At 42.0% G+C, this 21,736-nt stretch overlaps 1 protein-coding gene across 7 annotated transcripts in view; it reads left to right on the plus strand.

Annotated features, from left to right (window-relative positions):
- Window positions 1-21,736, plus strand: part of DTNBP1 (dystrobrevin binding protein 1) — a 132,306-nt gene that overhangs the window by 43,282 nt on the left and 67,288 nt on the right. For all 7 annotated transcript variants that reach the window (XM_042937852.1, XM_042937858.1, XM_042937856.1 and 4 more), the window contains one exon: window positions 660-792. In XM_042937852.1, the coding sequence (XP_042793786.1) occupies window positions 660-792 (133 nt within the window). The remainder of the gene's footprint in view (window positions 1-659; window positions 793-21,736) is intronic.

Below are 21,736 nucleotides of genomic sequence, written 5' to 3' on the forward strand. Positions count from 1 at the left end.
ACTTTGGTCTTGAATCTTTTAAATGAAGGATGTGACTGCATAATCTCCATGTTCCAGTGAAGCGGAGAGCTCTGTGGCCTTAGAGGCACAGTAGAGACCGGTGGACTGGTGGGCAGAGCTGTCTCTTCCCCACCACCCGCAACCTGTGCTTACTGAGCACCTGTCCCTTCTCTGCCGTGACTTGTGAAGATTGACGTATATCATTTGCCAAGGCAAAACAAGTGCTCTGCTCACGTAACTTAGAATCTCAAATTTTAAATCACGCTTGGTATAATTTGTGTTAATTCTAATTTGCCATATTCTCATTTGAAAATTGATCATTCACATGTGGTAGATGGGATCATTAGGATATCACATGAGATTAATCACAATGCTCTGTTGCCTCCTCATCCTGGTTAATAGCGTATTTAAAGTGTGTTGGAAAATTACGTCTTGGAAATGAAATCTAAAAAGAAGCTCCAGACAATTTGAAGTGTATTTTAAAGTGGGTCAGTGTGTTTTATTTTGCTTCAAGAAAGCTTAATAAAGAATCTTAAATAAAGGCAAACCAATTTCAGCTTTTAATTTTTGGACATTTTTTTCTTTCTTTTCTCCATGATCGAGGATTCTGATTGTTTTTGTTTTTGTTTTTGTTTTATTTGGACCTTATGTACTTTCAGCTCACTTAGAGGCTAGCTTTGAGGAAGTAGAAGACCACCTGCTGAATCTGGAGAATTTATGTGGACAGTGTGAATTAGAAAGATACAAACATATGCAGTCCCAACAATTGGAAAGTTACAAGAAAAAGAAGAGGTGAGTTTGCAAAATTGGTCAACAGTATTCATTTTACGTGCTGTTCTTTGTAAGTTTGGGCTGATGAAAGACAAAGGTCGCAACTTGTAAAGCTCATTAATAAGCTTTCCAGAACATGACATATACATACATATGAATTTTGGTACCCCTGTCTGTTGCCATTTTATGGAGATGAGCTCTGGAAAGCTAAGGATAGGATAATTGGGGCGCCTGGGTGGCTCAGTCGGTTAAGTGGCCAACTCTTGATTTCGCCTCAGGTCACGATCTCACGGGTTCTTGAGTTCGAGCCCTGCATCAGGTTCTGCTCTGACGTTGTGTGGAGCCTGCCTCAGATCCTCTGTCTCCCCTCTCTCTGCCCCTCGCCCCCTCAAAAATAATAAATAAACGTTAACAAAATTAAAAAATTAGAGGGGAGCAGAGCAACAGGCAAAGCTTTCCCAGAAAGCAGGAGCCCTGACCTCATTTTCTCCCAGTGGCATATCTGGAACTGCCTTTTTCCTTTTCTTTCTTTTCTCCTCCTTTATTATTAGAGCAGGAAGAAAAGGAATCAGAGCCCAGGCTGTGGAAGGAGATTCGTTGGGTTTGAATCTCTGCTTTGTCACGTTCTGGCTGTGAGACCTGAAGCAAGTTATTTGATCTCTTAGCCTCGATGTCACCAGCTTGTAGTGAGGATAATAATATACCAGCTTCATTGGGTTCTTGTGAGGATTAAATGAGGTAGTAGTTATCAAGTGCAGAAAGTGCTCTGTAAGTATTAGTTATCAGGATTGTTGTCGTTGGGCTGATGTGAACTAGATGCAGGAGAGAAGCCCCAGGGTGACAGCTTGTGGAACCAGCTACGGCGTCCCATGCAGTGCCACCTGGGATAGGGTTGGAAGGTCCACGGGCAGTCCACGGTAGCCGACAAGAGTGCCTGAGACAGTCCGCCGTCTGCCCTGTGCAGAGCGAGGAGTGGAGCTTTGAGGGGGTTTGTGATAGATGCAAGGAGACAGAAGTCATGGGGTTGGAGTCAGGCTTAGGTCGAAGAGCAGACATAGAGGGAAAGGGAGAAAGATGGGTTAGGCAGAGCACCCTATTGATTTTAAGATTATTGATAAATTGAGGGGTGCCTGGGTGGCTCAGTCGGTTGAGCGTCCGACTTCGGCTCGGGTCACGATCTCATAGCTCGTGAGTTCGAGCCCCGCATCGGGCTCTGTGCTAACAGCTCGGAGCCTGGAGCCTGCTTCGGATTTTGTCTCTCTCTCTGTGCCTCTAACCCACTCGCATCCTGTCTCTGTCTCTCTCAAAAATAAACAAACATTTAAAAAAAACACTTAAAAGGTTATTAATAAATGGAGTAGTTCTGGATCTAGGGTGTGGTGATTATAGGAGGAGGGCGTTGTTGACACCCACAGCAAGTGCTGTTCACTAGAGTGCAGGAAGTAAGAAGGGGAAGCTAATATATAGGCACCGTAGATTATCACACTGATGTCATGGTTTTCTAGAATAATGCCAAGGGATAGAGCAGAGATGAAAACTGAGTATTCAGAAATTTTCAGTCAGGTCCTTGTGTTCCATCCTAGGGATGGGTCTTAAGTGTTACTGAACCATAAGGATCACCTGGGTGGTGTTTAAAATGGAGACTCCTGGACTCCATCATTGGACCGTCCCAGTGCCAAAGGAAATTCCAGCGGTTTTGCTGTAGACAAGCATTCCAGGTGATTCTGATATGCGCACTTCAGGGAGAGACCTTTTGAGAGACAACCAGGAGGAGGTGGGATTGGGTTGTGTGCAAGCTCTAAATGGAAGAGCTTCAAAAGGAGCTGCGGGGGGGGGGGGGGCTGTGAATAAAATTGTTTGCAGAAGTTTGTAAGTGTATGAATTTTTCTGGAGGTGCTTTCTGTAAATTGCATTTGCCTACATAGATTACCAGAGTGTAGGTGGCAGCATTGAGTATGGAGTCCTTGTCAGAGAAGCGACTTGGGAAGGAGTGGGTGAGTACTGGGACCCAGGGGGTTTCAGACCGAAGCACTGGGGCAGGAGAGATGAAGAACTTTCCCTCAAGAACAATAGAGCAGGGGCGCCTGGGTGGCTCAGTCAGTTGAGCGTCCGGCTTCGGCTCAGGTCATGATCTCTCAGTTTGTGAGTTCGAGCCCCGCGTCGGGCTCTGTGCTGACAGCTCGGAGCCTGGAGCCTGCTTCGGATTCTGTGTCACCCTCCCTGTCTGCTCCTCCCCCACTCGTGCTCTGTCTCTCTCCCTCTCTCAAAAATAAATAAACATTAAAAAAAATTTAAAAAAAAACCACAATGGAGCAGAGTTAGAGATGGTTCAGCTGGTCTACCATTTTAAATGGAAAAGTAGGGAAATACTCTGTTGTGAGGATGTTAATCATATAACTTAAGTTTATTTATAACACAGGTTTCAAGGAGCCTGGTAGGAAGGCTTAGAATTTTGAAAGGACATTTTTGTTGGAAGTTGGGCAGTTTGGGTGCGGGTCATGTGACCCTAGGAGTTACATGGCTTCTCCATCTGTCAAATGGGGAAAACAATAGGACATTATAGGGTTATTTTAAGGATTCAGTTGGTGTAGTGCTTAGAATAGTGCTTGGCACACGGTAGGTGCTATGTCGGGTGGCCAGTGCTGGCTGACTTATAGGAGTACTTGTTCAACTGTGAGTAGAAGGGTATTCCGTATTTTTACGCCGTTATGTTTTGTAGCTACTTGAGCACAAGAATTATATGAGCATTGTGGTTTTTCTATCCATATGCATTATGATTATTTGAAACACCTTATGTGATACTTTAATATGTAAAATTAAATTTCAGGTTTTCCTAAGTTGGTTAGACAGAAAAAAGTAATACAATGTGGAACAATGAGATTTTATATCATTCTTTTCTTCACTTCCACCCAGTGACTTAAATATATTTTAATTAATGCATTCTAATTTATATATTATAAAACGAAAATTAACTTTAGTGTTTGGAGAGCAGCATCGCCTGTCATTTAAGTGAAAGCCAAAGTGCACTGAACAGGTACATTTCACGTAATTGAAATGACAGAGTATTCGTCTTTCAAGAGGTAGAATTGTGTAGTACCAAGAGTGTGAGAGGACCCAAGTCCTGACTTCCGTCAGTTACCAGCTTGGGCGCAAGCCATTCTTCCTTTTGTGTGTTATCCTGTTGTAAAGCTTTCCTTAATCTGGAACCTTCTTGATTAGCGTCGGAAAGCCTTCTAAACAAAAATTACCTCTTTTTAATAAACTTAGATGTGATAAACAGATCCGTTGGTAAGCGCCTGTTACTCTGAAATACCTAGGAAAAAATAGCCTGGCTATGAGGACTCCAGTTTATAATTAGTGGCTTGAAATCTACAGGTAAAATAATGGTAAATATTTCATACTCTGACAGGCCAAATTTTTAAAACTTATAAAATTTACTTTCTATTTCTCAAGGACAGCATCAAGTTAATGTAAAATGCCTTAACAGTTAAACCTAAGTTTTTTGGTGAGAAATTTCAAAGGTGAGAAGTTTAAATTAACTTGTACTTTGAGTTTCCGAGCCTTTGTCTAAAAAAAAAAAAAATTATATATACAGGTATTTATCTGTTAATACTTAATAGTATCTTTATAAGATATCTATTAATAAGTGCCAAAGTATTTTGTATCTAATTGTCTAGTGACAGTGCCTTGTGATTTAAAGTCTTTTAATCCTGAAATGATGATTACTATGGCTTTAATTCAAAATTATTAACAGAAATACAGTTTGTTTTGGTTATTGTGGAAAGTTCTTGAAGATCTAAGCTTGAATTTCTCCTCTGCTATTTGCTGCCTGTATGACCTTTTGCACATGACTGATCTTTGGCTTTCCTATCTGTAGAGATAATGATCCTTTCTTGCAGGGTTATGGAAGGTAAGAGACAGTTTTGTTTTGTTTTAAGGGCCAAATAAAAGCCTTGCACATTTAACTCACAGAATCACTCATAATTCTCAATTCTAATTAACCTTCTAAATAAAATAGTGGAAATATTGAGTATGAAACATTGCTCAATACTATTTATAAACCGTAATCTTTCTGAAACCTTTAACCTATTTTAATAAGCATATAAAAGGATGAAGTCTTTTTTTCAAAGAAATTGTTTTTGAAGCAATATATGTAGTCAAGCTATACACACACAGACACACACATATGTATACCTAAATATATATAGTTGATTAATTCTTGGGTGTAGGATAAATAATTTGTTTGGATTGACAACACTGAGAAAGTAGAGCAGTTTTATTCAGTCAAAATTCAGGTTGATCAAAATCGTCTTTTAAATAACCATGTACAACATTTATTATTCAGAGATGTTTTATTTATATTTCAGCTTCTTGGTTACTTCAGTCTTGTATCAAGACTGGGAATATGATGAAGGCTGCCGTAATGACACCAAAGTAGTTTAAATTGATACAGAACATCCATGTAACACCATGGGTTGAACACAGTCACTTGTTTTCACTGTAACTTTACAGAAACTTCACTTTTTAAAGTTACAATTCACACGAACAGAAAGACTGTAAGAGGAAGTGGCAGCAGATAAGAGACGTTATCAACATTTTGGAAAACAGGAAGATAAATGAGGAGCAGTAGCTGACAGCGGGGCAGGGAAGGGTGTAGAAGGGCCCAGACGTGAAGCATCTGGTGTGTCCCATGGGATTCTAGAAGGGCTCACGAAATGAAGGCACCTGGAACCTTGTGTTGGAAGTACACATGTGGAGAAGATACCCCCCCTCCTCTGCTCAGCCTCATGGTCACCCCAGCCCCAGCTCATCAAGCCACATAAGGTTGTTCCTGAGAGGCCCCAGACTTCGAGTCTAGACACGTTTGAGGGCAGGTGGAGATACTGTTACAGTTGGCCCTTTAAACAACGTGGTGATGATGAGCGCCAAGCCCCACACGGTTGAATACCCCTGTGTAACTTTTGACTCCCCCCAAACTTAACTGCTAATAGCCTACTGTTGACCAGAACCCTCACTGATAACATAAACGGTTGATTAACACCCATTTTGTATGTTATATGTGTTGTTATTTTTTTGAGAGAGATGACCCTGTGGCAAGCAGGGGAGGGCAAAGGGAGAGAGAGAGAATCCCAAGCAGACTCCACTCTCAGCTCGGAGCCTGAAGCCGGGGCTCCATCTCAGGAACTGTGAGATCGTGACCTGAGGAGAAATCAAGAGTCCAGTACTTAACCAACTGAGTCACCCGGGTGCCCCTGTTTGTAGGTATTCTATGCCGTATTCTTACAGTAAAGTAAATGACAGAAAAAAAATGTTACTAAGAAAGTCATAAGGGGGGCACCCGAGTGGCTCAGTCGGTTAAGGAGCCACTCTTATTTTCGGCTCAGGTCATGATCTCACGGTACAGGAGATCGAGCCCACCACCTTGGGCTCGGAGCTGGGTGTGGAGCCTGCTTAAGATTTCTCTGTTTCCCTCTCCCACTGCCTCTCTTCCTGCTTGTGCTCGTGCGCGCTCTCAAAATAAGTAAAGATTTTTTTAAAAAAATCATCAGGGAAGAGACATTTACAGTACTATACTGTGTTTATTTCCAAAAATAATCTGCGTATAAGTGGACCTGTGCCGTTCAAACCCGTGTTGTTTAGTGGTCAACTGAAAATTGAAAACAGAGAGGTCAAGTGAAAGTCTGCGTATCAAACGGTAGGGCTGTTTAGGCCTCTTTCCTCACTGGCTCCTAGAGCTCTGGGAGCCAAACTTTCATCCCCTGTGCAGATTATTGGAGGGCTCATCTGAGATACTGACCAGCCCAAGAGGAGAGACCTGCCCGTGTGGACGTTTGGGGGAGTGGTCTGATGAAACAGCAGGGTCCACACCTTGGCACCCTCCCGTGCTGAGCTCTGTACTTGTGTATGTGACTTCCAGTCGGCTTTGTCATGCTTCACTCTTCAGTATGAATGGACAGCTGAGGAAGAATATCCAAATGAGGAAAGCTTCCAGAGAGAAAAGGGGCAAAATAAATAGGAAATAAACTAATAATAGTTTATAATGCCTTGTAAGAGACCATTTTGCATTTATGAGACATGAACAGGATGCTACAGAAAAGAAACAGAGAACAAGAAAGAGCTCTTAGAAATAAAATATATGATAGCAGAAGTATAGAATTTCAATTGAAGCATTGAGAGATAATGATCAGCCTCTGTGTAAGAGAATAGAAAAAAGGAAAAGCTGGGTGCCTGGGTGGCTCAGCTGGTTAAGCATTGGACTTTAGCTCAGGTCACGATCTCAGTTTGTGAGTTCAAGCCCTGCATCGGGCTGTGTGCTGTGTGGATCCCACTTTGGATCCTCTGTCCCCCCTCTCTGCCTCTTCCTTACTCGTGCTCTCCCTCCCCCTCTCTCTCTCAAAAATAAATGAATTTTTGAATTTACATTTTTGAAAATGTAAAACTACAGCAAGATTGGGGCACCTGGGTGGCTCAGTTGGTTAAGCTCTGACTTTGGCTCAGGTCATGATCTCATAGTCCGTGAGTTCGAGCCCCACACCGGGCTCTGTGCTGACAGCTCAGAGCCTGGAACCTGTTTCAGATTCTGTGTCTCTGTCTCTGTCTGCCCTTCCCCTGCTCGTGTGCGTGCGCGTGCTCTCTCTCTCTCTCAAAAATAAACATTAAGAAAAAAAAGAATTTATTTTATTTTTTTTATTTATTTATTTTTTTTTTTTTAACATTTTTTATTTATTTTTGGGACAGAGAGAGACAGAGCATGAACGGGGGAGGGGCAGAGAGAGAGGGAGACACAGAATCGGAAACAGGCTCCAGGCTCCGAGCCATCAGCCCAGAGCCTGACGCGGGGCTCGAACTCACAGACCGCGAGATCGTGACCTGGCTGAAGTCGGACGCTTAACCGACTGCGCCACCCAGGCGCCCCTAGAAAAAAAAGAATTTAAAAATACAGCAAGAAAAGCTAAGAATGTGGAGAAAGTAGGAGAATTCCTGAGTCTCCTATCTTACTACTAGAAACTTCAGAAAGAAAGAGGGAAAAAGGCAAATTAACAAAGACCTAATACAACACAGTTCAGAACTGAATGCTATGAATGAGTTTGGAGGGACCCACCAAGTACCTGACAACATGAGTGGAAAAAGATCCATTGTCAATACATATTGTTATAAATTTCACTACAGTAGGAATAGAGATCATAAAAGCCTTCAGAGAAGGCTTAATATTAAGGTTCAGGAATCAAAAGGAACTTCAGCTTTTCAGCAGCGCCCCCAGAACTGGAAAATGATTTTCACTTCATATTTACGTAGCGACATTAGAGCAAGGAAATGTTCATTTCCAGGCGGACAAGGACTCAGATTTCGCTCATGCGCACGCTGTATCAGGAAACTACGGGAGGACGTGCTCCACCGACAAGGGAGTACAACAAGGAGAAGGAAGAACGGACACAGAAGAGGGGTGCGTTGCAGTGAGGATCCATCCCCTCGAGAAGAGAAACAAAGGGAAGGCCCAGGGGGATGGCAAAGAGAAATTTTAGCAGGCCTGGTGAGCAATCCAGACTGAAGAAGGAAGACCTTCCGGAGGATTCCAAGAGCAGTGTTTCCAAGGAAAACAAATGAAACGAATAGGTTGATACGCTTGAACGTGTTGAGAGTTTTATAAGCTCTGATGGTGAGTTTGGTGATCAATTAGTGATAGGTGTGATGTTTTGAAAATGGGGCAAACAAGACAACTGTTAACACTAAGGGAAAACACAGTTTTACAAGAAAAGAAGTAAAACACTGCAAGACTCAGTTATAAACAGTATTTCTAGAACTCTGTAGTAGCTAACATGGGAGTAAACCAGAATTGTGATGTAACTTACTGGAAAGATGGTGTAGAAGCCTGCTGTATTGCAGGGTCCGCAGGAGGGATTTAAGAAAGCTAATCCTCATCTTCCACAGCAGGAGATCAATAACATTTAAAAAAAAAAAAAAAGAATAAATACCACTGTTGGCATATTATTGAGAAATAATGGAGGAAAATACCAGAAGAAATAGCTCCAAGAATGGAATGTGGCTTCTTGTGGAAAGCAGGACAGAAAGGTGGAGAGAGCAGGGCAGGAACTCTGATCTTCATCATAATTGAAGCCTGTGGGCACTGTTTGACTAAAGGAATGTACATGCATTATTTTGATAAATATAAAAATTGAATTAAAAAACAATCTAGACTGAGAAGATAGCCACTGATGACACATTCTATGGTCAAATAAGTTCCAGAAACACTTTGTCCCGAGTTTGCCGCATGGATCTTTGCAGTACATGTGAGTGCTACTGGGAATTCCTGTAGTAAAGAAATTTGTTCGACTCAGCATCTCACAGCTTGCTTGTCCACAAACCAATTTGTGTGTAACACAAACTAAAATTCTGTGACTTAGTATTTTCTGTCCTATAACACCATTTGAGAAATTTTCAAATACTCTTCCCCCAAATGAAACCTATTATCTGATCCACAGAGAAGAGTTTCTTAAAAATAAACCTCCTTTCGGGGTGCCTGGGTGGCTCAGTTGGTTAAGTGTTGGGCTCTTGATTTTGGCTCAGTCATGATCTCGCGGTTAGTGGGTTCCAGCCCTGCATCAGGCTCTGCACTGATGGCATGGAACCTGCTTTCTCTCTCTCAGCCCTTCTCCACTTGCATGTGCGTTCGCTCTCAAAATACATAAAATTTAAAAAAATAAATAAACCTTCCTTTTTAACAAGATGCCCTGCAACCTAAACTAATGACTTCTCTTGCTCTAAAGAAGATAACATGTGATACAAAGATTGGCTCTACGGGGTGTGTGTGTTTAAAATGTCTTCATGCTCTGCAGATTTCCAGAAAGGCTGGGGTAGACAACTGGTTGGGCGGGGGAGAATAGGGGGATGAAGGATTATTTCTTCCATGCCTCCAGGGCTAACGGTCTCTGCAGTAGGCTCTGGGGCATTTTCTCACTCAGCTTATATCTTAGGTCAGAGCCTGTGGAGTGGGCAGGGCAGCAAGGATTGGAGTTGAGGAGGAAATTGAGGTCCAGGAAATCAACTGGCTGCTTGGAGGCCAGCATCAGAGCCAAGGTCTCCAGTCTCCTCGAACTTATCTTTTTTTTTTTCCTCTTAAGTTGGAACACACTTAAATCAGTCCCCGGTGTTGATATCAATGCATCTGTAGTTGAGAGTGGATCTATGATATTTTGTCATACATTAGATGTGCCTTCCCAACACGGGGAGTAGATTCCCCACCCCCCATGAGAGGAGGACACGGTCTGTTTCCAGCACTATTTGTGGCTCACTGTGGTAGCGATTGATTCTCACCATGAGCAAGGGGAAACATACCTCTTTAGAGCACTCCTGGGGAAGATCCCCTAGCTCTTGTCTGCCCTTGAAAACCATTTGAATGATGGTTTAACCCAGGTGCTTCTGCTGTAAAGAAGGACATCCTTCTTCAGCTGGTTGTCTAATGAAAGTGACGTACAAGGAACAATATACATTTTGTAGAGGGAAAATACCCATAAATAGCTTGTCTGATTTCTGCATATAAACTGATACTACCTTTTATGAACAGGAATAGACAGTGCCTTGGTAAGTAGTGAAACATTACATAGCGGACAGGATGTGTTTATAGGCAGAGGACAGGTACTGATAGTGGCTAAGTTGTCACACAATTCAGAAGATACGTTAGCCATACACCCCTACCCATGGATTCCTTGCAATAGGAAGTACACTTTTTGTCAAGTCAGAAGAGTTAATTTTTTTTCTTTTTTTTTTTTTGAGTAGAGTTGACAAGGGTTAATATTTTGTATGTGAGCCAAAACCACTTAAAACCATTTATCCACGTTCATCTAGCTAGCAGTTAGAAAAATGGACTTGAGATTTGGCAGTCAGCTTCCATTTGGGAGGGAGGGTAGGTGACAAATGTGTAATAAAGTGTAAGTTCTGATGATTCTGTGGGATTGGAAGAAACTGGGACCTGAAGCAGAAGGCAGAAGGTGGCCATGAAAGGATCTGGGATTACACAGTGCCAAGCGGAAGGAACAATAGGGTCCAAAACACCTGAATCATGAACAGTAGGTAAGTTTAGGAAAATGAGAACGTGGAGCTAGAAACAGTCGTGGAATCTCAGCCTTCTAAGTTTTTGATCTTTCCAGCACCACCATAATATTCTTTAAAATGCTTATTGAAATTCTTTCACGGCAGTTATCCTTAAAATCATACACAAGTGTGTAATTTTATTAAAATATTTCTTATTTCTGGGGCGCCTGGGTGACTGCATTGGTTAAGTGTCCAACTTCAGCCCAGGTCATGATCTCAGGGTTTGTGGGTTCGAGCCCTGCGTTGGGCTGTGTGCTGACAGCTCGGAGCCTGGAGCCTGTTTCAGATTCTGTGTCTCCCCTCTCTCTCTCTGCCCTTCCCCTGCTCATGCTCTGTCTCTCTCTCGCTCTCTCTCAAAAATAAATATTTTTTAAAAAGTTTAAAATATTTTTTATTTCCAAACTTCTGGATCCTTTGTTTTCTTCAGTACATGGCATATGTCAGAGTTCTTCTGAAAATAGCTACATCTTGAAGAAGAAAGTGATTTTAGTAATTCCACTTAATCGTAAATGACTCATAACTTTAACACAGCCTTCCATTGGACTTGAGATCTGCTGAGGGGCAAGCTAAACTCTACAAACATTTTTCACGGATTTAGACTTTGAAACTTGATTGTTATCTCCTAGAAGCTCTGTCTTCTAGGTGGGGGAGGGTCACTGCTACTGTTGAAATTTAGCAATCATGCATATTTTGAGAGTCATTCCTTTTACTGTATCACAGCTAATGCTTCTTGTTGTTTGTATTTTTTGGTACCATGTAGGCTTTATAGATAAAGTTTAGAAAATCTTTCAAGCCAACTGTAAGATGTTCTTGAGATGTTATGACATGTTTTGTGGTATCTGTCCAGTTTATGTTCTAGAGAATAATCTGCCAAATCCTGAGCTAGGAAATGACTGTCCAGACTCACCTGGACAGGTAGTGGGCCGTAGGTCTGACTTGGGCTTCCTGTTTCCAAAGATTGGGGATGGTGGGCATTGAGAGGCTGGGCAGGACTGTAGCACACAGGCCTGGCTTTGCTGAGAATAGAACAGAGGAAACAGTGGCATTCTCCAGGGCGAAGATGGTTCTGGAACCAGAAGAGAAGTTCCAAAGTATGTCATCCAAAGGAGATAGGAAGTCAGTAACTGGCTTCTGAGGTTTTGCAGTGTAGTCGGTTGAAGATGCTGAATGGTAAAGTGGAGCGGGAGGACTTTCCCTCAGGCAATGCTGGACAAGAAGGGTATGGACTCTGATTCTACCCAAGATGGAGTAACAGGGACCGGATTTACTCTCCCACCTGATACAGCTGAAACCCAGACATAACAGGCTTATGAAGAGCCTGGACGTCAGGCAAAGAGGAGAAGTGATTGTTGATGGACAGGAAACAGGTGCGGCGAGGCCTCTGATCGCCCCAGCATTCTGCCCTGTTTCCAGCAACAGTGCAGCAGGGGGTGCCCAGGAAGAGTCTGGCACATGCGGAGTTGAAGAAACAGAGCTGAGAATCTGGGAGACAGAGGCAGCCAGAGTCTATAGGACATAGAACCAGAGAGGGGAGGGCTGTCCCGAGAGAATCCCGGAAATCCGCATAAGTTTCCCTTGAATATCCAACAGAGTACTGATAATGCCTGTGAGGGAACTCCCCAAGGCAGGAGGGAAAAAACCGCACAGGACTAGTGAACAGTTCCTGTTGCTTACACAGCGCCTGTTCCCAAAAGCCAGAGTGGAAAAACTTGCAATTCACGGGACATTGGGAAGAGCATTCAGGAAAGTCTTCTCTCAGGAGAAGGGGGTATGATTAGCCCCTACTCAGAGCCCTGCTCTAGACCCAGGGAACAAATCACAAAAGCAAGCATCAAAAGGTCCAGATTGTTTCCAAGGAAATTAACTATCCCAAAACAAAGCGCAAGAATTTTTGTAGGAAGACACAAATATCTAACACCCATTAAGGTAAATCATAATGTGTGGCATCTAATTAAAGATAACTCAGTAAACATTGAGATAACCAATCAATCAAAACCAGTTCAGAACAGATACGGATGTTAGAGTTTGCGGACAGGGACCAGGACATAGTTATTTTAACTATCCTAGAAGTTCAAGATACCAAGTAGAGACATGGAAGATGAAAAACAGGCCCAAACCTGTCTCTTCATTTTTTTCCTTTTACTTTCCACTTCCCTGTTAGATGCAAGTTTTAGATGGTTCCCAGGTGGTTAATTGATAGTAAATTATATTGATTACACTATAGTAATTACAAACCTGCTAAGCCAATGACCTCTTAATGGCAGGCTATGAATTTATTGGGTTCGTAAATTTGTGATCAAATCTTACGTTTTCTTTCAAAATGAAACCGAAGCTTACGAGTTGGCAAGGAATTCAACAAATTCTTATTTCAAAGCATCAGAGAAGAAATCTTGACGGTTGCACACTTTATACATAGCCACAGGAACAGATGTAGCTAGAATATTTTAACAGGTTATTAGATCCTTGGGTTAACAGTAAATATAGTTTAGGACTGGTTTTTAAGTTCTGCGAGCTTTATTTTGAACAGTGAGTATCTGTTTGCCATCAACATGAGAAACTCATGTTCTGACTTCTTCTTTAAAAATAATACTTCTGTAACTGGTTTGCAGTATGGTTTTCCTGAGCTTTTCCTCCCAGGTGTGTAAATGCAGTTCTGTATATTGGGATTCAGTATACAGATGTTTGCTTTAATAGAAACAGTGAAAACTTGAGTATGTATTTGTGGCTCAGAGTGATCAAGACTAAAAATACAGCCATCTTAAGCAAGGTTAACTGAAATTCAGCCAGACATCATTATGATTATCCTGGGCTTACAAAGAGGTGATCCTTTTTCTGAAGAAGAGATTGGTTATAGCTTGTGCGTTATAATTTACAGGGGCCATAATAACTTTCGGTGTTCTAGAACCAACTTGTTACATTTGGAATAGTTGACATCTTACGTGGCCTGATACCGTTTCGGAGTCTGTCACGTTTCCTCATTGGTTACTCTTTTCTTCAGAGATGCTCTCGGAAGTATGAAGTCCGTTGTTGTTTTAGTCTTCAGGTGAGCGTGGCTACAACGTGGTGGGACCCTTTGCTTTTGTTACTTTTCTGGAATTCTTGGTGGGTTCTGGAGATGCGACAGGCTCAGCAGCTTGTCACTCTGCGCTCAGTGGCAGGAGACACCAGGGCAAAGCAGCCCCTCTCCCCGGTGCCTGTTTCTCTCACCCTCCCGGGCTGCGCTCTCAAGGGTTTACATTGGCCCAGTTTCTCTGTGGTCTCTATTCCCACCTGCCTTCCACCATTCCCAGTCTTTCGTTCTGCCTCAGAAAATTGGCACTGTGATTGTTTCAGAGGGCACGGAGTCATTAGCTACTGGAGGGTCCGATCCTGGATTTAGAAGAGGGGCATTTTCCTCCAACATGAGCAACATTTTCCTTTCTCTCTGGAAGTTTCACGTCAGGCTTTGTTCATGACGGTGTTCACCTTCTTACTGATATCAAAGTGCATTCCTGTCGTAAAATAACACATTACTTCTTTGGGGAGGAGAAGAGAGAAGCTGATACATACCTCTCAAGGATTAATCAGATAAGAATTTATCCCTTGAAAGCAATATTCTGTACTTTTACATAGATTTAAAAACATAGTATCCATTAAAATTATAAACATTGGGCTGACTCAAGGAAAGTTAAAATACTATTTTACCTCATAAGCGAACTTTTAGAAAGAATTATTTATTCATTTAAATGAATGGACAAGAAGCCTGGCACACTAAAGGTAAAATATTAATAGAGGGGGGTGCCTGGGGGGCTCACTTGACCAAGCGTCTGACTCTTGGTTTCAGCTCAGGTCATGATCTCATGGTTCGTGAGATCAAGCCCTGCATCAGGCTCCACTCTGACAGTGCAGAGCCTGCTTGGCATTCTCTCTCTCCCTCTCTCTGCTCCTCTCCTGCTTGTTCTGTCTCTCTCAAATAAACTTTTTAAAAAATGAAAATGTTAATAGAGCAAATTGTATGAAGTTTTATGACTTGAAGACATTAATAGAGACAGAATCCATGATGCACTTTAAATATTTGATCTGTATTTTTTTCTTATTTTTTTAGGTAGCTAAGTCCATTGACAAATAAATCCTTATTTACCTGACTTCTTGAAACTGTCCATTCTTGACTTCTACAATACTAGCATCATAAATTTTCTTCTCTGCCCTAGATTAGTTTTCAGTTTTTGTTGCTTTAATGCTGTTATTCTCTTGGATTCTGTTCTTGGTTATTGCCTCCTCCTATTCTGCATACCCTCCCTAGGTAACACCTACCAGATCCTTGGCTCATCTACCACCCAAGTGGTGACCATTAGGAAATCACTGTCTTAGTTTAGGTCTCTCTTCTTACCTTCAGAATCCGTTGCCATCTGGACATCTCTACTTGTATATCTCAACAGATGTCTCAAGAGCAGCCTGCCCCAACTTATATTCCACAGCAAAACTTGACCTTTCCTCGTCTCAATAAGGTATCACCATCTACAGATTTACCCATTCCACAGACATGCAAGTCGTCATAATCTCTTTTTTTTGTTCTTTTTAGTTAACATATAGTGCAATATTGATTTCAGGACCAGAATTCAGTGATTCATCATTTACGTACAGTACCCAGTATTCATCACAAGTGCCCTCCTTAATCCCCATCAACCATCTAGCCCATCCCTCACCTACCTCCTCAATCGACCCTCAGTTTGTTCTCTATCATTAAGAGTCTCTTGTGGTTTGTTTTCTCTCTCTCCTCTTTCCCTCCCCCTTTGCCATATTTTCATCTGTTTGTTTCTTAAATTCCACATATGAGTGAAATCACACGGTATTTGTTTTTCTCTGACTTATTTCACTTAGCATTGTACATTCTAGCTCCACTGGCAAGATTTCATTCTTTTTGATGGCTGACTAATATTCCTGTGTGTGTGTGTGTGTGTGTGTGTGTGTGTGTGTGTGTGTGTATGCATACCACATCTTCTTCATCCATGGACATTTGGGCTCTCTCCATAGTTTGGCTATTATTGATAATGCTGCTATAAACATTGAGATGCATCTATCTCTTTGAATCTGTGTTTTTGTATCCTTTGAGTAAATATTTAATAGTGCAGTTGCTGGGTCGTAGGGTAGTTCTATTTAGTTTTTTGAGGAACCTCCATACTGTTTTCCAGAGTGACTGCACCAGCTTTTATTCCAACCAACAGTGCAGAAGGGTTCCCCTTTCTCCGCATCCTTGTCAACACCTGTTGTTTCTTGTGTTGTTAATTTTAGTCAGTTTCACAGGTGTGAGGTGGTATCTCATCATGGTTTTGATTTGTACTTCCCTGATGATGAGTGGTGTTGAGCATATTTTCATGTGTCTGTTAGCCACCTGGACGTCTTCTTTGGAAAAGTGTCTATTCAGGGGCGCCTGGGTGGCTTGGTCGGTTAAGCGTCCGACTTCGGCTCAGGTCATGATCTCACAGTCTGTGAGTTCGAGCCCCGCGTCGGGCTCTGTGCTGACAGCTCAGAGCCTGGAGCCTGTTTCCGATTCTGTGTCTCCCTCTCTCTCTGACCCTCCCCTGTTCATGCTCTGTCTCTCTCTGTTTCAAAAATAAATAAACGTTAAAAAAAAAATAAAAAAAAAAATAAAAAAAAAAAAAGAAAAGTGTCTATTCATGTCTTCTGCCCATTTCTTAACTGGGTTGTTTTTTGGGTGTTGAGTTTGATAAATTCTTTATAGATTTCAGATACTGACCCTTTATACAGTGTGTCATTTGCAGATGTCTTCTCCCATTCTGTAGGCTGCCTTTTAGTTTTGGTAATTGTTTCATTTGCTGTGCAGAAACTTTTTATCTTGATGAAGTCCCAATAGTTCATGTTTGCTTTTGTTTTCCTTGTCTTCAGCGACATGTCTAGTAAGAAGTTGCTCCAGCCAAGGTCAAAGAGGTTGCTGCCTGTGTTCTCCTCTAGGATTTTGATGATTTCTTGTCTGACATTTAGGTCTTCTATCCATTTTGAATTTATTTTTGTGTATGGTATAAGAAAGTGGTCCAGGTTCATTCTTCTGCATGTCACCGTCCAGTTTTCCCAACACCATTTGTTGAAGAGACTGTCTTTTTTCCGTTGGATGTTCTTTCCTGCCATGTTGAAGATGAGTTGACCATATAGTTGTGGGTCCATTTCTGGGTTTTCTGTTGTGTTCCATTGATCTATGTGTCTGTTTTTGGGGCAGTACCATACTACCTTGATGACTACAGCTTTGTAATATAGCTTCAAATCTGGAATCATGATGCCTCCAGTTTTTTATTTTTCAGGATTGCTTTGTCTATTCAGGTCTTTTGTGGTTCCATGCAAACTTTAAGATTGTTAGTTCCAGTTCTTCTGTGAGACATGCTCGTGGTATTTTGATAAGGCTTACATTGGATGTGTAGATTACTTTGGGTAGTATAGACATTTTAGCAGTGTTTGTTCTTCCAGTCCATGAGCATGGAATGCTTTTCCATTTCTTTGTGTCCTCTTCAGATTCTTTCATAAGTGTTCTGTGGTTTTCAGAATATAGCTCTTTTACCTCTTTAGTTAGGTTTATTCCTAGGTATCTTACTGTTTATGGTGCAATTGCAAATGGGATGGATTCCTTGATTTTTTTTTTTTCTGCTGCTTCATTAATGGTATATAGAAATGCAACAGGTTGCTGCATGTTGATTTCATATCCCATGACTTTACTGAATTCATGTCTTCTAGCAGTTTTTTGGTGGAGTCTTTTTGGGATTTCTATATAGAGTATCATGTCTGCAAATAGTAGAAGTTTGGCTTCTTCCTTGCCAATTTGAATGCCTTTTATTTCTTTTTGTTGTTTGATGGCTGAGACTAAGACATCTGTACTGTGTTATGTAGTAATGGTGAGAGTGGACATCCTTGTCTTGTTTCTGACTCTAGTGGGAAAGGCTCTCCGTTTTCCCCCCTTGAGGATGATATTATATGGCCTTTAGTGTATGGCCTTTATGATGTTGAGGTATGTTCCAGCTATGCCTATGTTGTTGAGGGTTTTCATCAAGAAAGGATGCTGTATTTTGTCAGATGCTTTGTCTGCATCTATTGAGAGGACCATATGGTTCTTACCCTTTCTTTTATTAATGACAAATCATGTTGATTGATTTGTGAGTATTGAACCAGCCCTGCAGCACAGGAATAAATCCCACTTAATCATGGTGAATAATTCTTTTAATGTACTGTTGAATACAATTTGCTAATATCTTGAGAACTTTTTCATTTATGTTCATCAGGGATCTTGGCCTGTAATTCTCCCTTACACTGGGGTGTTTGTCTGGTTTTGGAATCAAGGTAATGTTGGCTTTTTAGAATGAGTTTGGAAGTTTTCCTTCCATTTCTGTTTTTTGGAACTGTTTGAGAAGAATAGGTACTCACTCTTCTTTAAACGTCTGGTAGAATTCCCCTGGAAAGCCGTCTGGCCCAGGACGATTGTTGAGAGATTTTTGATTACTGATTCAGTTCTGTTTAAATTTTGTTTCTTCCTGTTGTAGTTTTGGTAGTTTGTGAGTTTCTAGAAATTTGTCCATTTCTTCCAGATTGCCCAATTTGTTGGCATATAATTTTTGATAGTATTCTCTTATAATTGTTTGTATTTCTATGGTGTTAGTTGTGATCTCTCCTCTTTGATTCCTGATTTTATCTTTTTTTGGGTCCTTTTCTTTTCTTTTTGATAAGTCTGGCTAGGGGTTTATCAATTTTGTTAATTCTTTCAAAGAATCAGCTCTTTGTTTCATTGGTCTGTTCTACTGTGGAGTTCTTTTTATTTTTATATTGTTTATTTCTGCTCTAATCTTTATTATTTCCCTTCTTCTGCTGGCTTGAGACTGGCTTTAGGTTTTATTTGCTGTTCCTTCTCTAGCTCCTTTAGGTGTAAGGTTTGATTGTGTGTTTGGGACCTTTCTTGCTTCTTGGGATAGGCCTGAACTGCAGTGTACTTTCCTCTTAGGACTGCCTTTGCTGCATCCCAAGGGTTTTGAACTATTGTGTTTTCATTTTTATTTGCTTCCATGTTTTTGTTTTTTTTTTAAATTTGTTCTTTAGTTCCCTGGTTAACCCATTCATTCTTTAGTAGGATGTTCTTCAACCTCCATGTATTTGAGGGCTTTCCAAATTTTTTCTTCAAGTTTTGACTTCAAGTTTCATAGCATTGTGATCTGAAAATATGCCTGGTACGATCTCAGTCTTTTTGTACCTGTTGAGGGCTGATTTGTGATGCAGTACGTCATAGTCCCTCTCTCCCTCTCCTGCCGTCTCCGTTCAGTTCCCAGGCCAGCCCAATATTCCTTGACTCTGTTCTTGCCTTTCTGTCTTCACTGGTCCTTTCCAGCCCACATCTGTGCAGCCTCAGTTATAGTGATAGCTTCCTAATTAGTCTGTCTACAGTCATGTCCTTCAGACCATTTTTATTACTGGTATTCCTTTTTTTCCCCCTAAAATACAGATATGATTAAGACTTCTCATCATCTTTGAGGTAAAAGCTAAGTTATGGTGGTATGTTAGGTAACAGTAGCATTTACTGGGTACTGGGTACTGTGCTTAAAAACGGTAGTTTGGGGATGCCTGGGTGGCTTAGTAGGTTGAGTGTCTGACTCTTGATTTTGGCTCAGGTCATTTTCTCATGGTTTGTGAGTTCGAGCCCCACATGGGGCTCTGTGCTGTGTGTGGAAACTGCTTAGGATTCTCTCTCTCCCTCTCTCCTCTCCCTCCTCTGCTTGCACTCTCCCTCTCTCTCTCAAAAAAAAATAAATAAACATTAAAAAAAATTTTTAATGTGAGAACTTTTTTTTTAAATTTTTTATTTATTTTTGAAGGAGAGAGAGGGAGACAGAGTGTGAGCAAGGGAGGGGCAGAGAGAGAGGGAGACACAGAATCCAAAGCAGGCTCCAGGCTCTGAGCTGTCAGCACAGAACCTGACGTGGGGCTTGAACTCAACGAACTGTGAGATCATGACCTGAGAGGAAGTCAGACGCTTAACTGATTGAGGCACCCAGGCGCCCCCCCCCCCCCATAAACATTTTTTAAAAACCTGTAGTCTAGGGGCACCCGGGTGGCTCAGTCAATTAAATGTTCAGCTCTTGATCTCAGCTCAGGTCTTGATCTCAGAGTTGTGAGTTCAAGACCATGTTGGGCTTTGTGCTGGGCGTGAAGCCTACTTAAAAAGGTAAAAAAAAGCTGTAGTCTAAATTAACTCAGAGAATTCTCATAATGATGATCTGAATATGCGTACTCTTCTTTTTATCAAGGAAAATCAGACTAAGAGAGCTTAATTTCTTTAAGTGTTTATTTTTGAGAGACAGAGTGTGAGCAGGAGAGGGGCAGAGAAAGAGGGAGACACAGAATCCCAAGCAGGCTCCAGGCTCCCAGCTGTCAGCACAGAGCCCGATATGGGGCTCGAACTCACAAACCGTGAGATCGTGACCTGAGCTGAAGTCGGACACCTAACTGATTGAGCCACCCAGGCGCCCCCAGACTAAGAGAGTTGAGATAACTTACCCCGAGCTGCAGAGCCAGAAAGTGGCAAAGCTACACCAGACCAATGTGTCTCTGACTTAGAAGTCTGTTCATACCCTTTATATTACACCGGCTCCGGGGCCCCTGGGTGGCTCAGTCAGTTGTGAGTGTCTGACTCTGGTTTGGCTCAGGTCAGGGTCCCAGGGTTGTGCTGTAGCCCCATGTTGGGCTTCACGCTCACCGTGGAGCCTGCTTAAGATTCTCTTTCTCTTTCTCTGTCTCTCCCTATTTCTGCCCATCACCCCCTCTCTCCCTCTGTCCCTCTCTCCCACTCGCTCTCCCTCTGTCTCTCTCTAAATAAAATGAAAAAAATATACATCAGATATCAGCTCCACAGAAAGCTATCCACACTGGGATTGGATGCTGTGGAGAATGAAAATAGTCTCGCTTCTCTCCGAGCGTTGACCACCTCAGCTCTCGTGACTGCTAATTTTAAAAATGAGCAAGCGTGGTTTTTCAGTAGTGGTACCACTGGATCGTGAATACATTTGGATGTGGAATGCATGATGTTTTTCTTTAATCCACCTTCTACCCTACCAGCCACAGACTCACCACACCTGTGGGGACATACAGTGTCAGGTGTGTGGCTGGCCGTACAATGCCAAGAAACAGCAGACCACTGCCTCGGCAATAATGAGCGATAGAGTATTCTTTTTTTTTTTTTTTTTTTTTTATTTTTTTTTTTCAACGTTTTTTATTTATTTTTGGGACAGAGAGAGACAGAGCATGAACGGGGGAGGGGCAGAGAGAGAGGGAGACACAGAATCGGAAACAGGCTCCAGGCTCCGAGCCATCAGCCCAGAGCCTGACGCGGGGCTCGAACTCACGGACCGCGAGATCGTGACCTGGCTGAAGTCGGACGCTTAACCGACTGCGCCACCCAGGCGCCCCTAGAGTATTCTTTTTTTAGGAAGCTGGGTGGCCACTGTGAATTTAAAAAAAAAAAAATCAGTAATACAAAGGTATTGGATTCTTTTTTTTTTTTTTTAATGTTTATTTTTGAGAGATAGAGACAGAGTGTGAGTAGGGGAGGGGCAGAGAGAGGGGGAGACACAGAATCCGAAGCAGGCTCCAAGCTGTCAGCACAGAGCCTGACACGGGGCTTGAACTCACGAACTGTGAGATCATGACCTGAGCCGAAGTCGGCCGCTTAACTGACTGAGCCACCCAGGCGTCCCTCACTTATCTTGTAATTTAAAAAATCAAGCCATTAGCTGTCGTGGGTTAGTCACTGAACACTTTTCAGTACATCAGTGAGAATAAAGGTGTTGAACAGACTTTGGAACTCACGAGATGTCTTCTGGGGTGTGTTTACATCCGTGATGATGGCTTT

This window comes from Panthera leo, chromosome B2, assembly GCF_018350215.1.
Source record: "Panthera leo isolate Ple1 chromosome B2, P.leo_Ple1_pat1.1, whole genome shotgun sequence".
Classification (NCBI taxonomy): Eukaryota; Metazoa; Chordata; class Mammalia; order Carnivora; family Felidae; genus Panthera; species Panthera leo.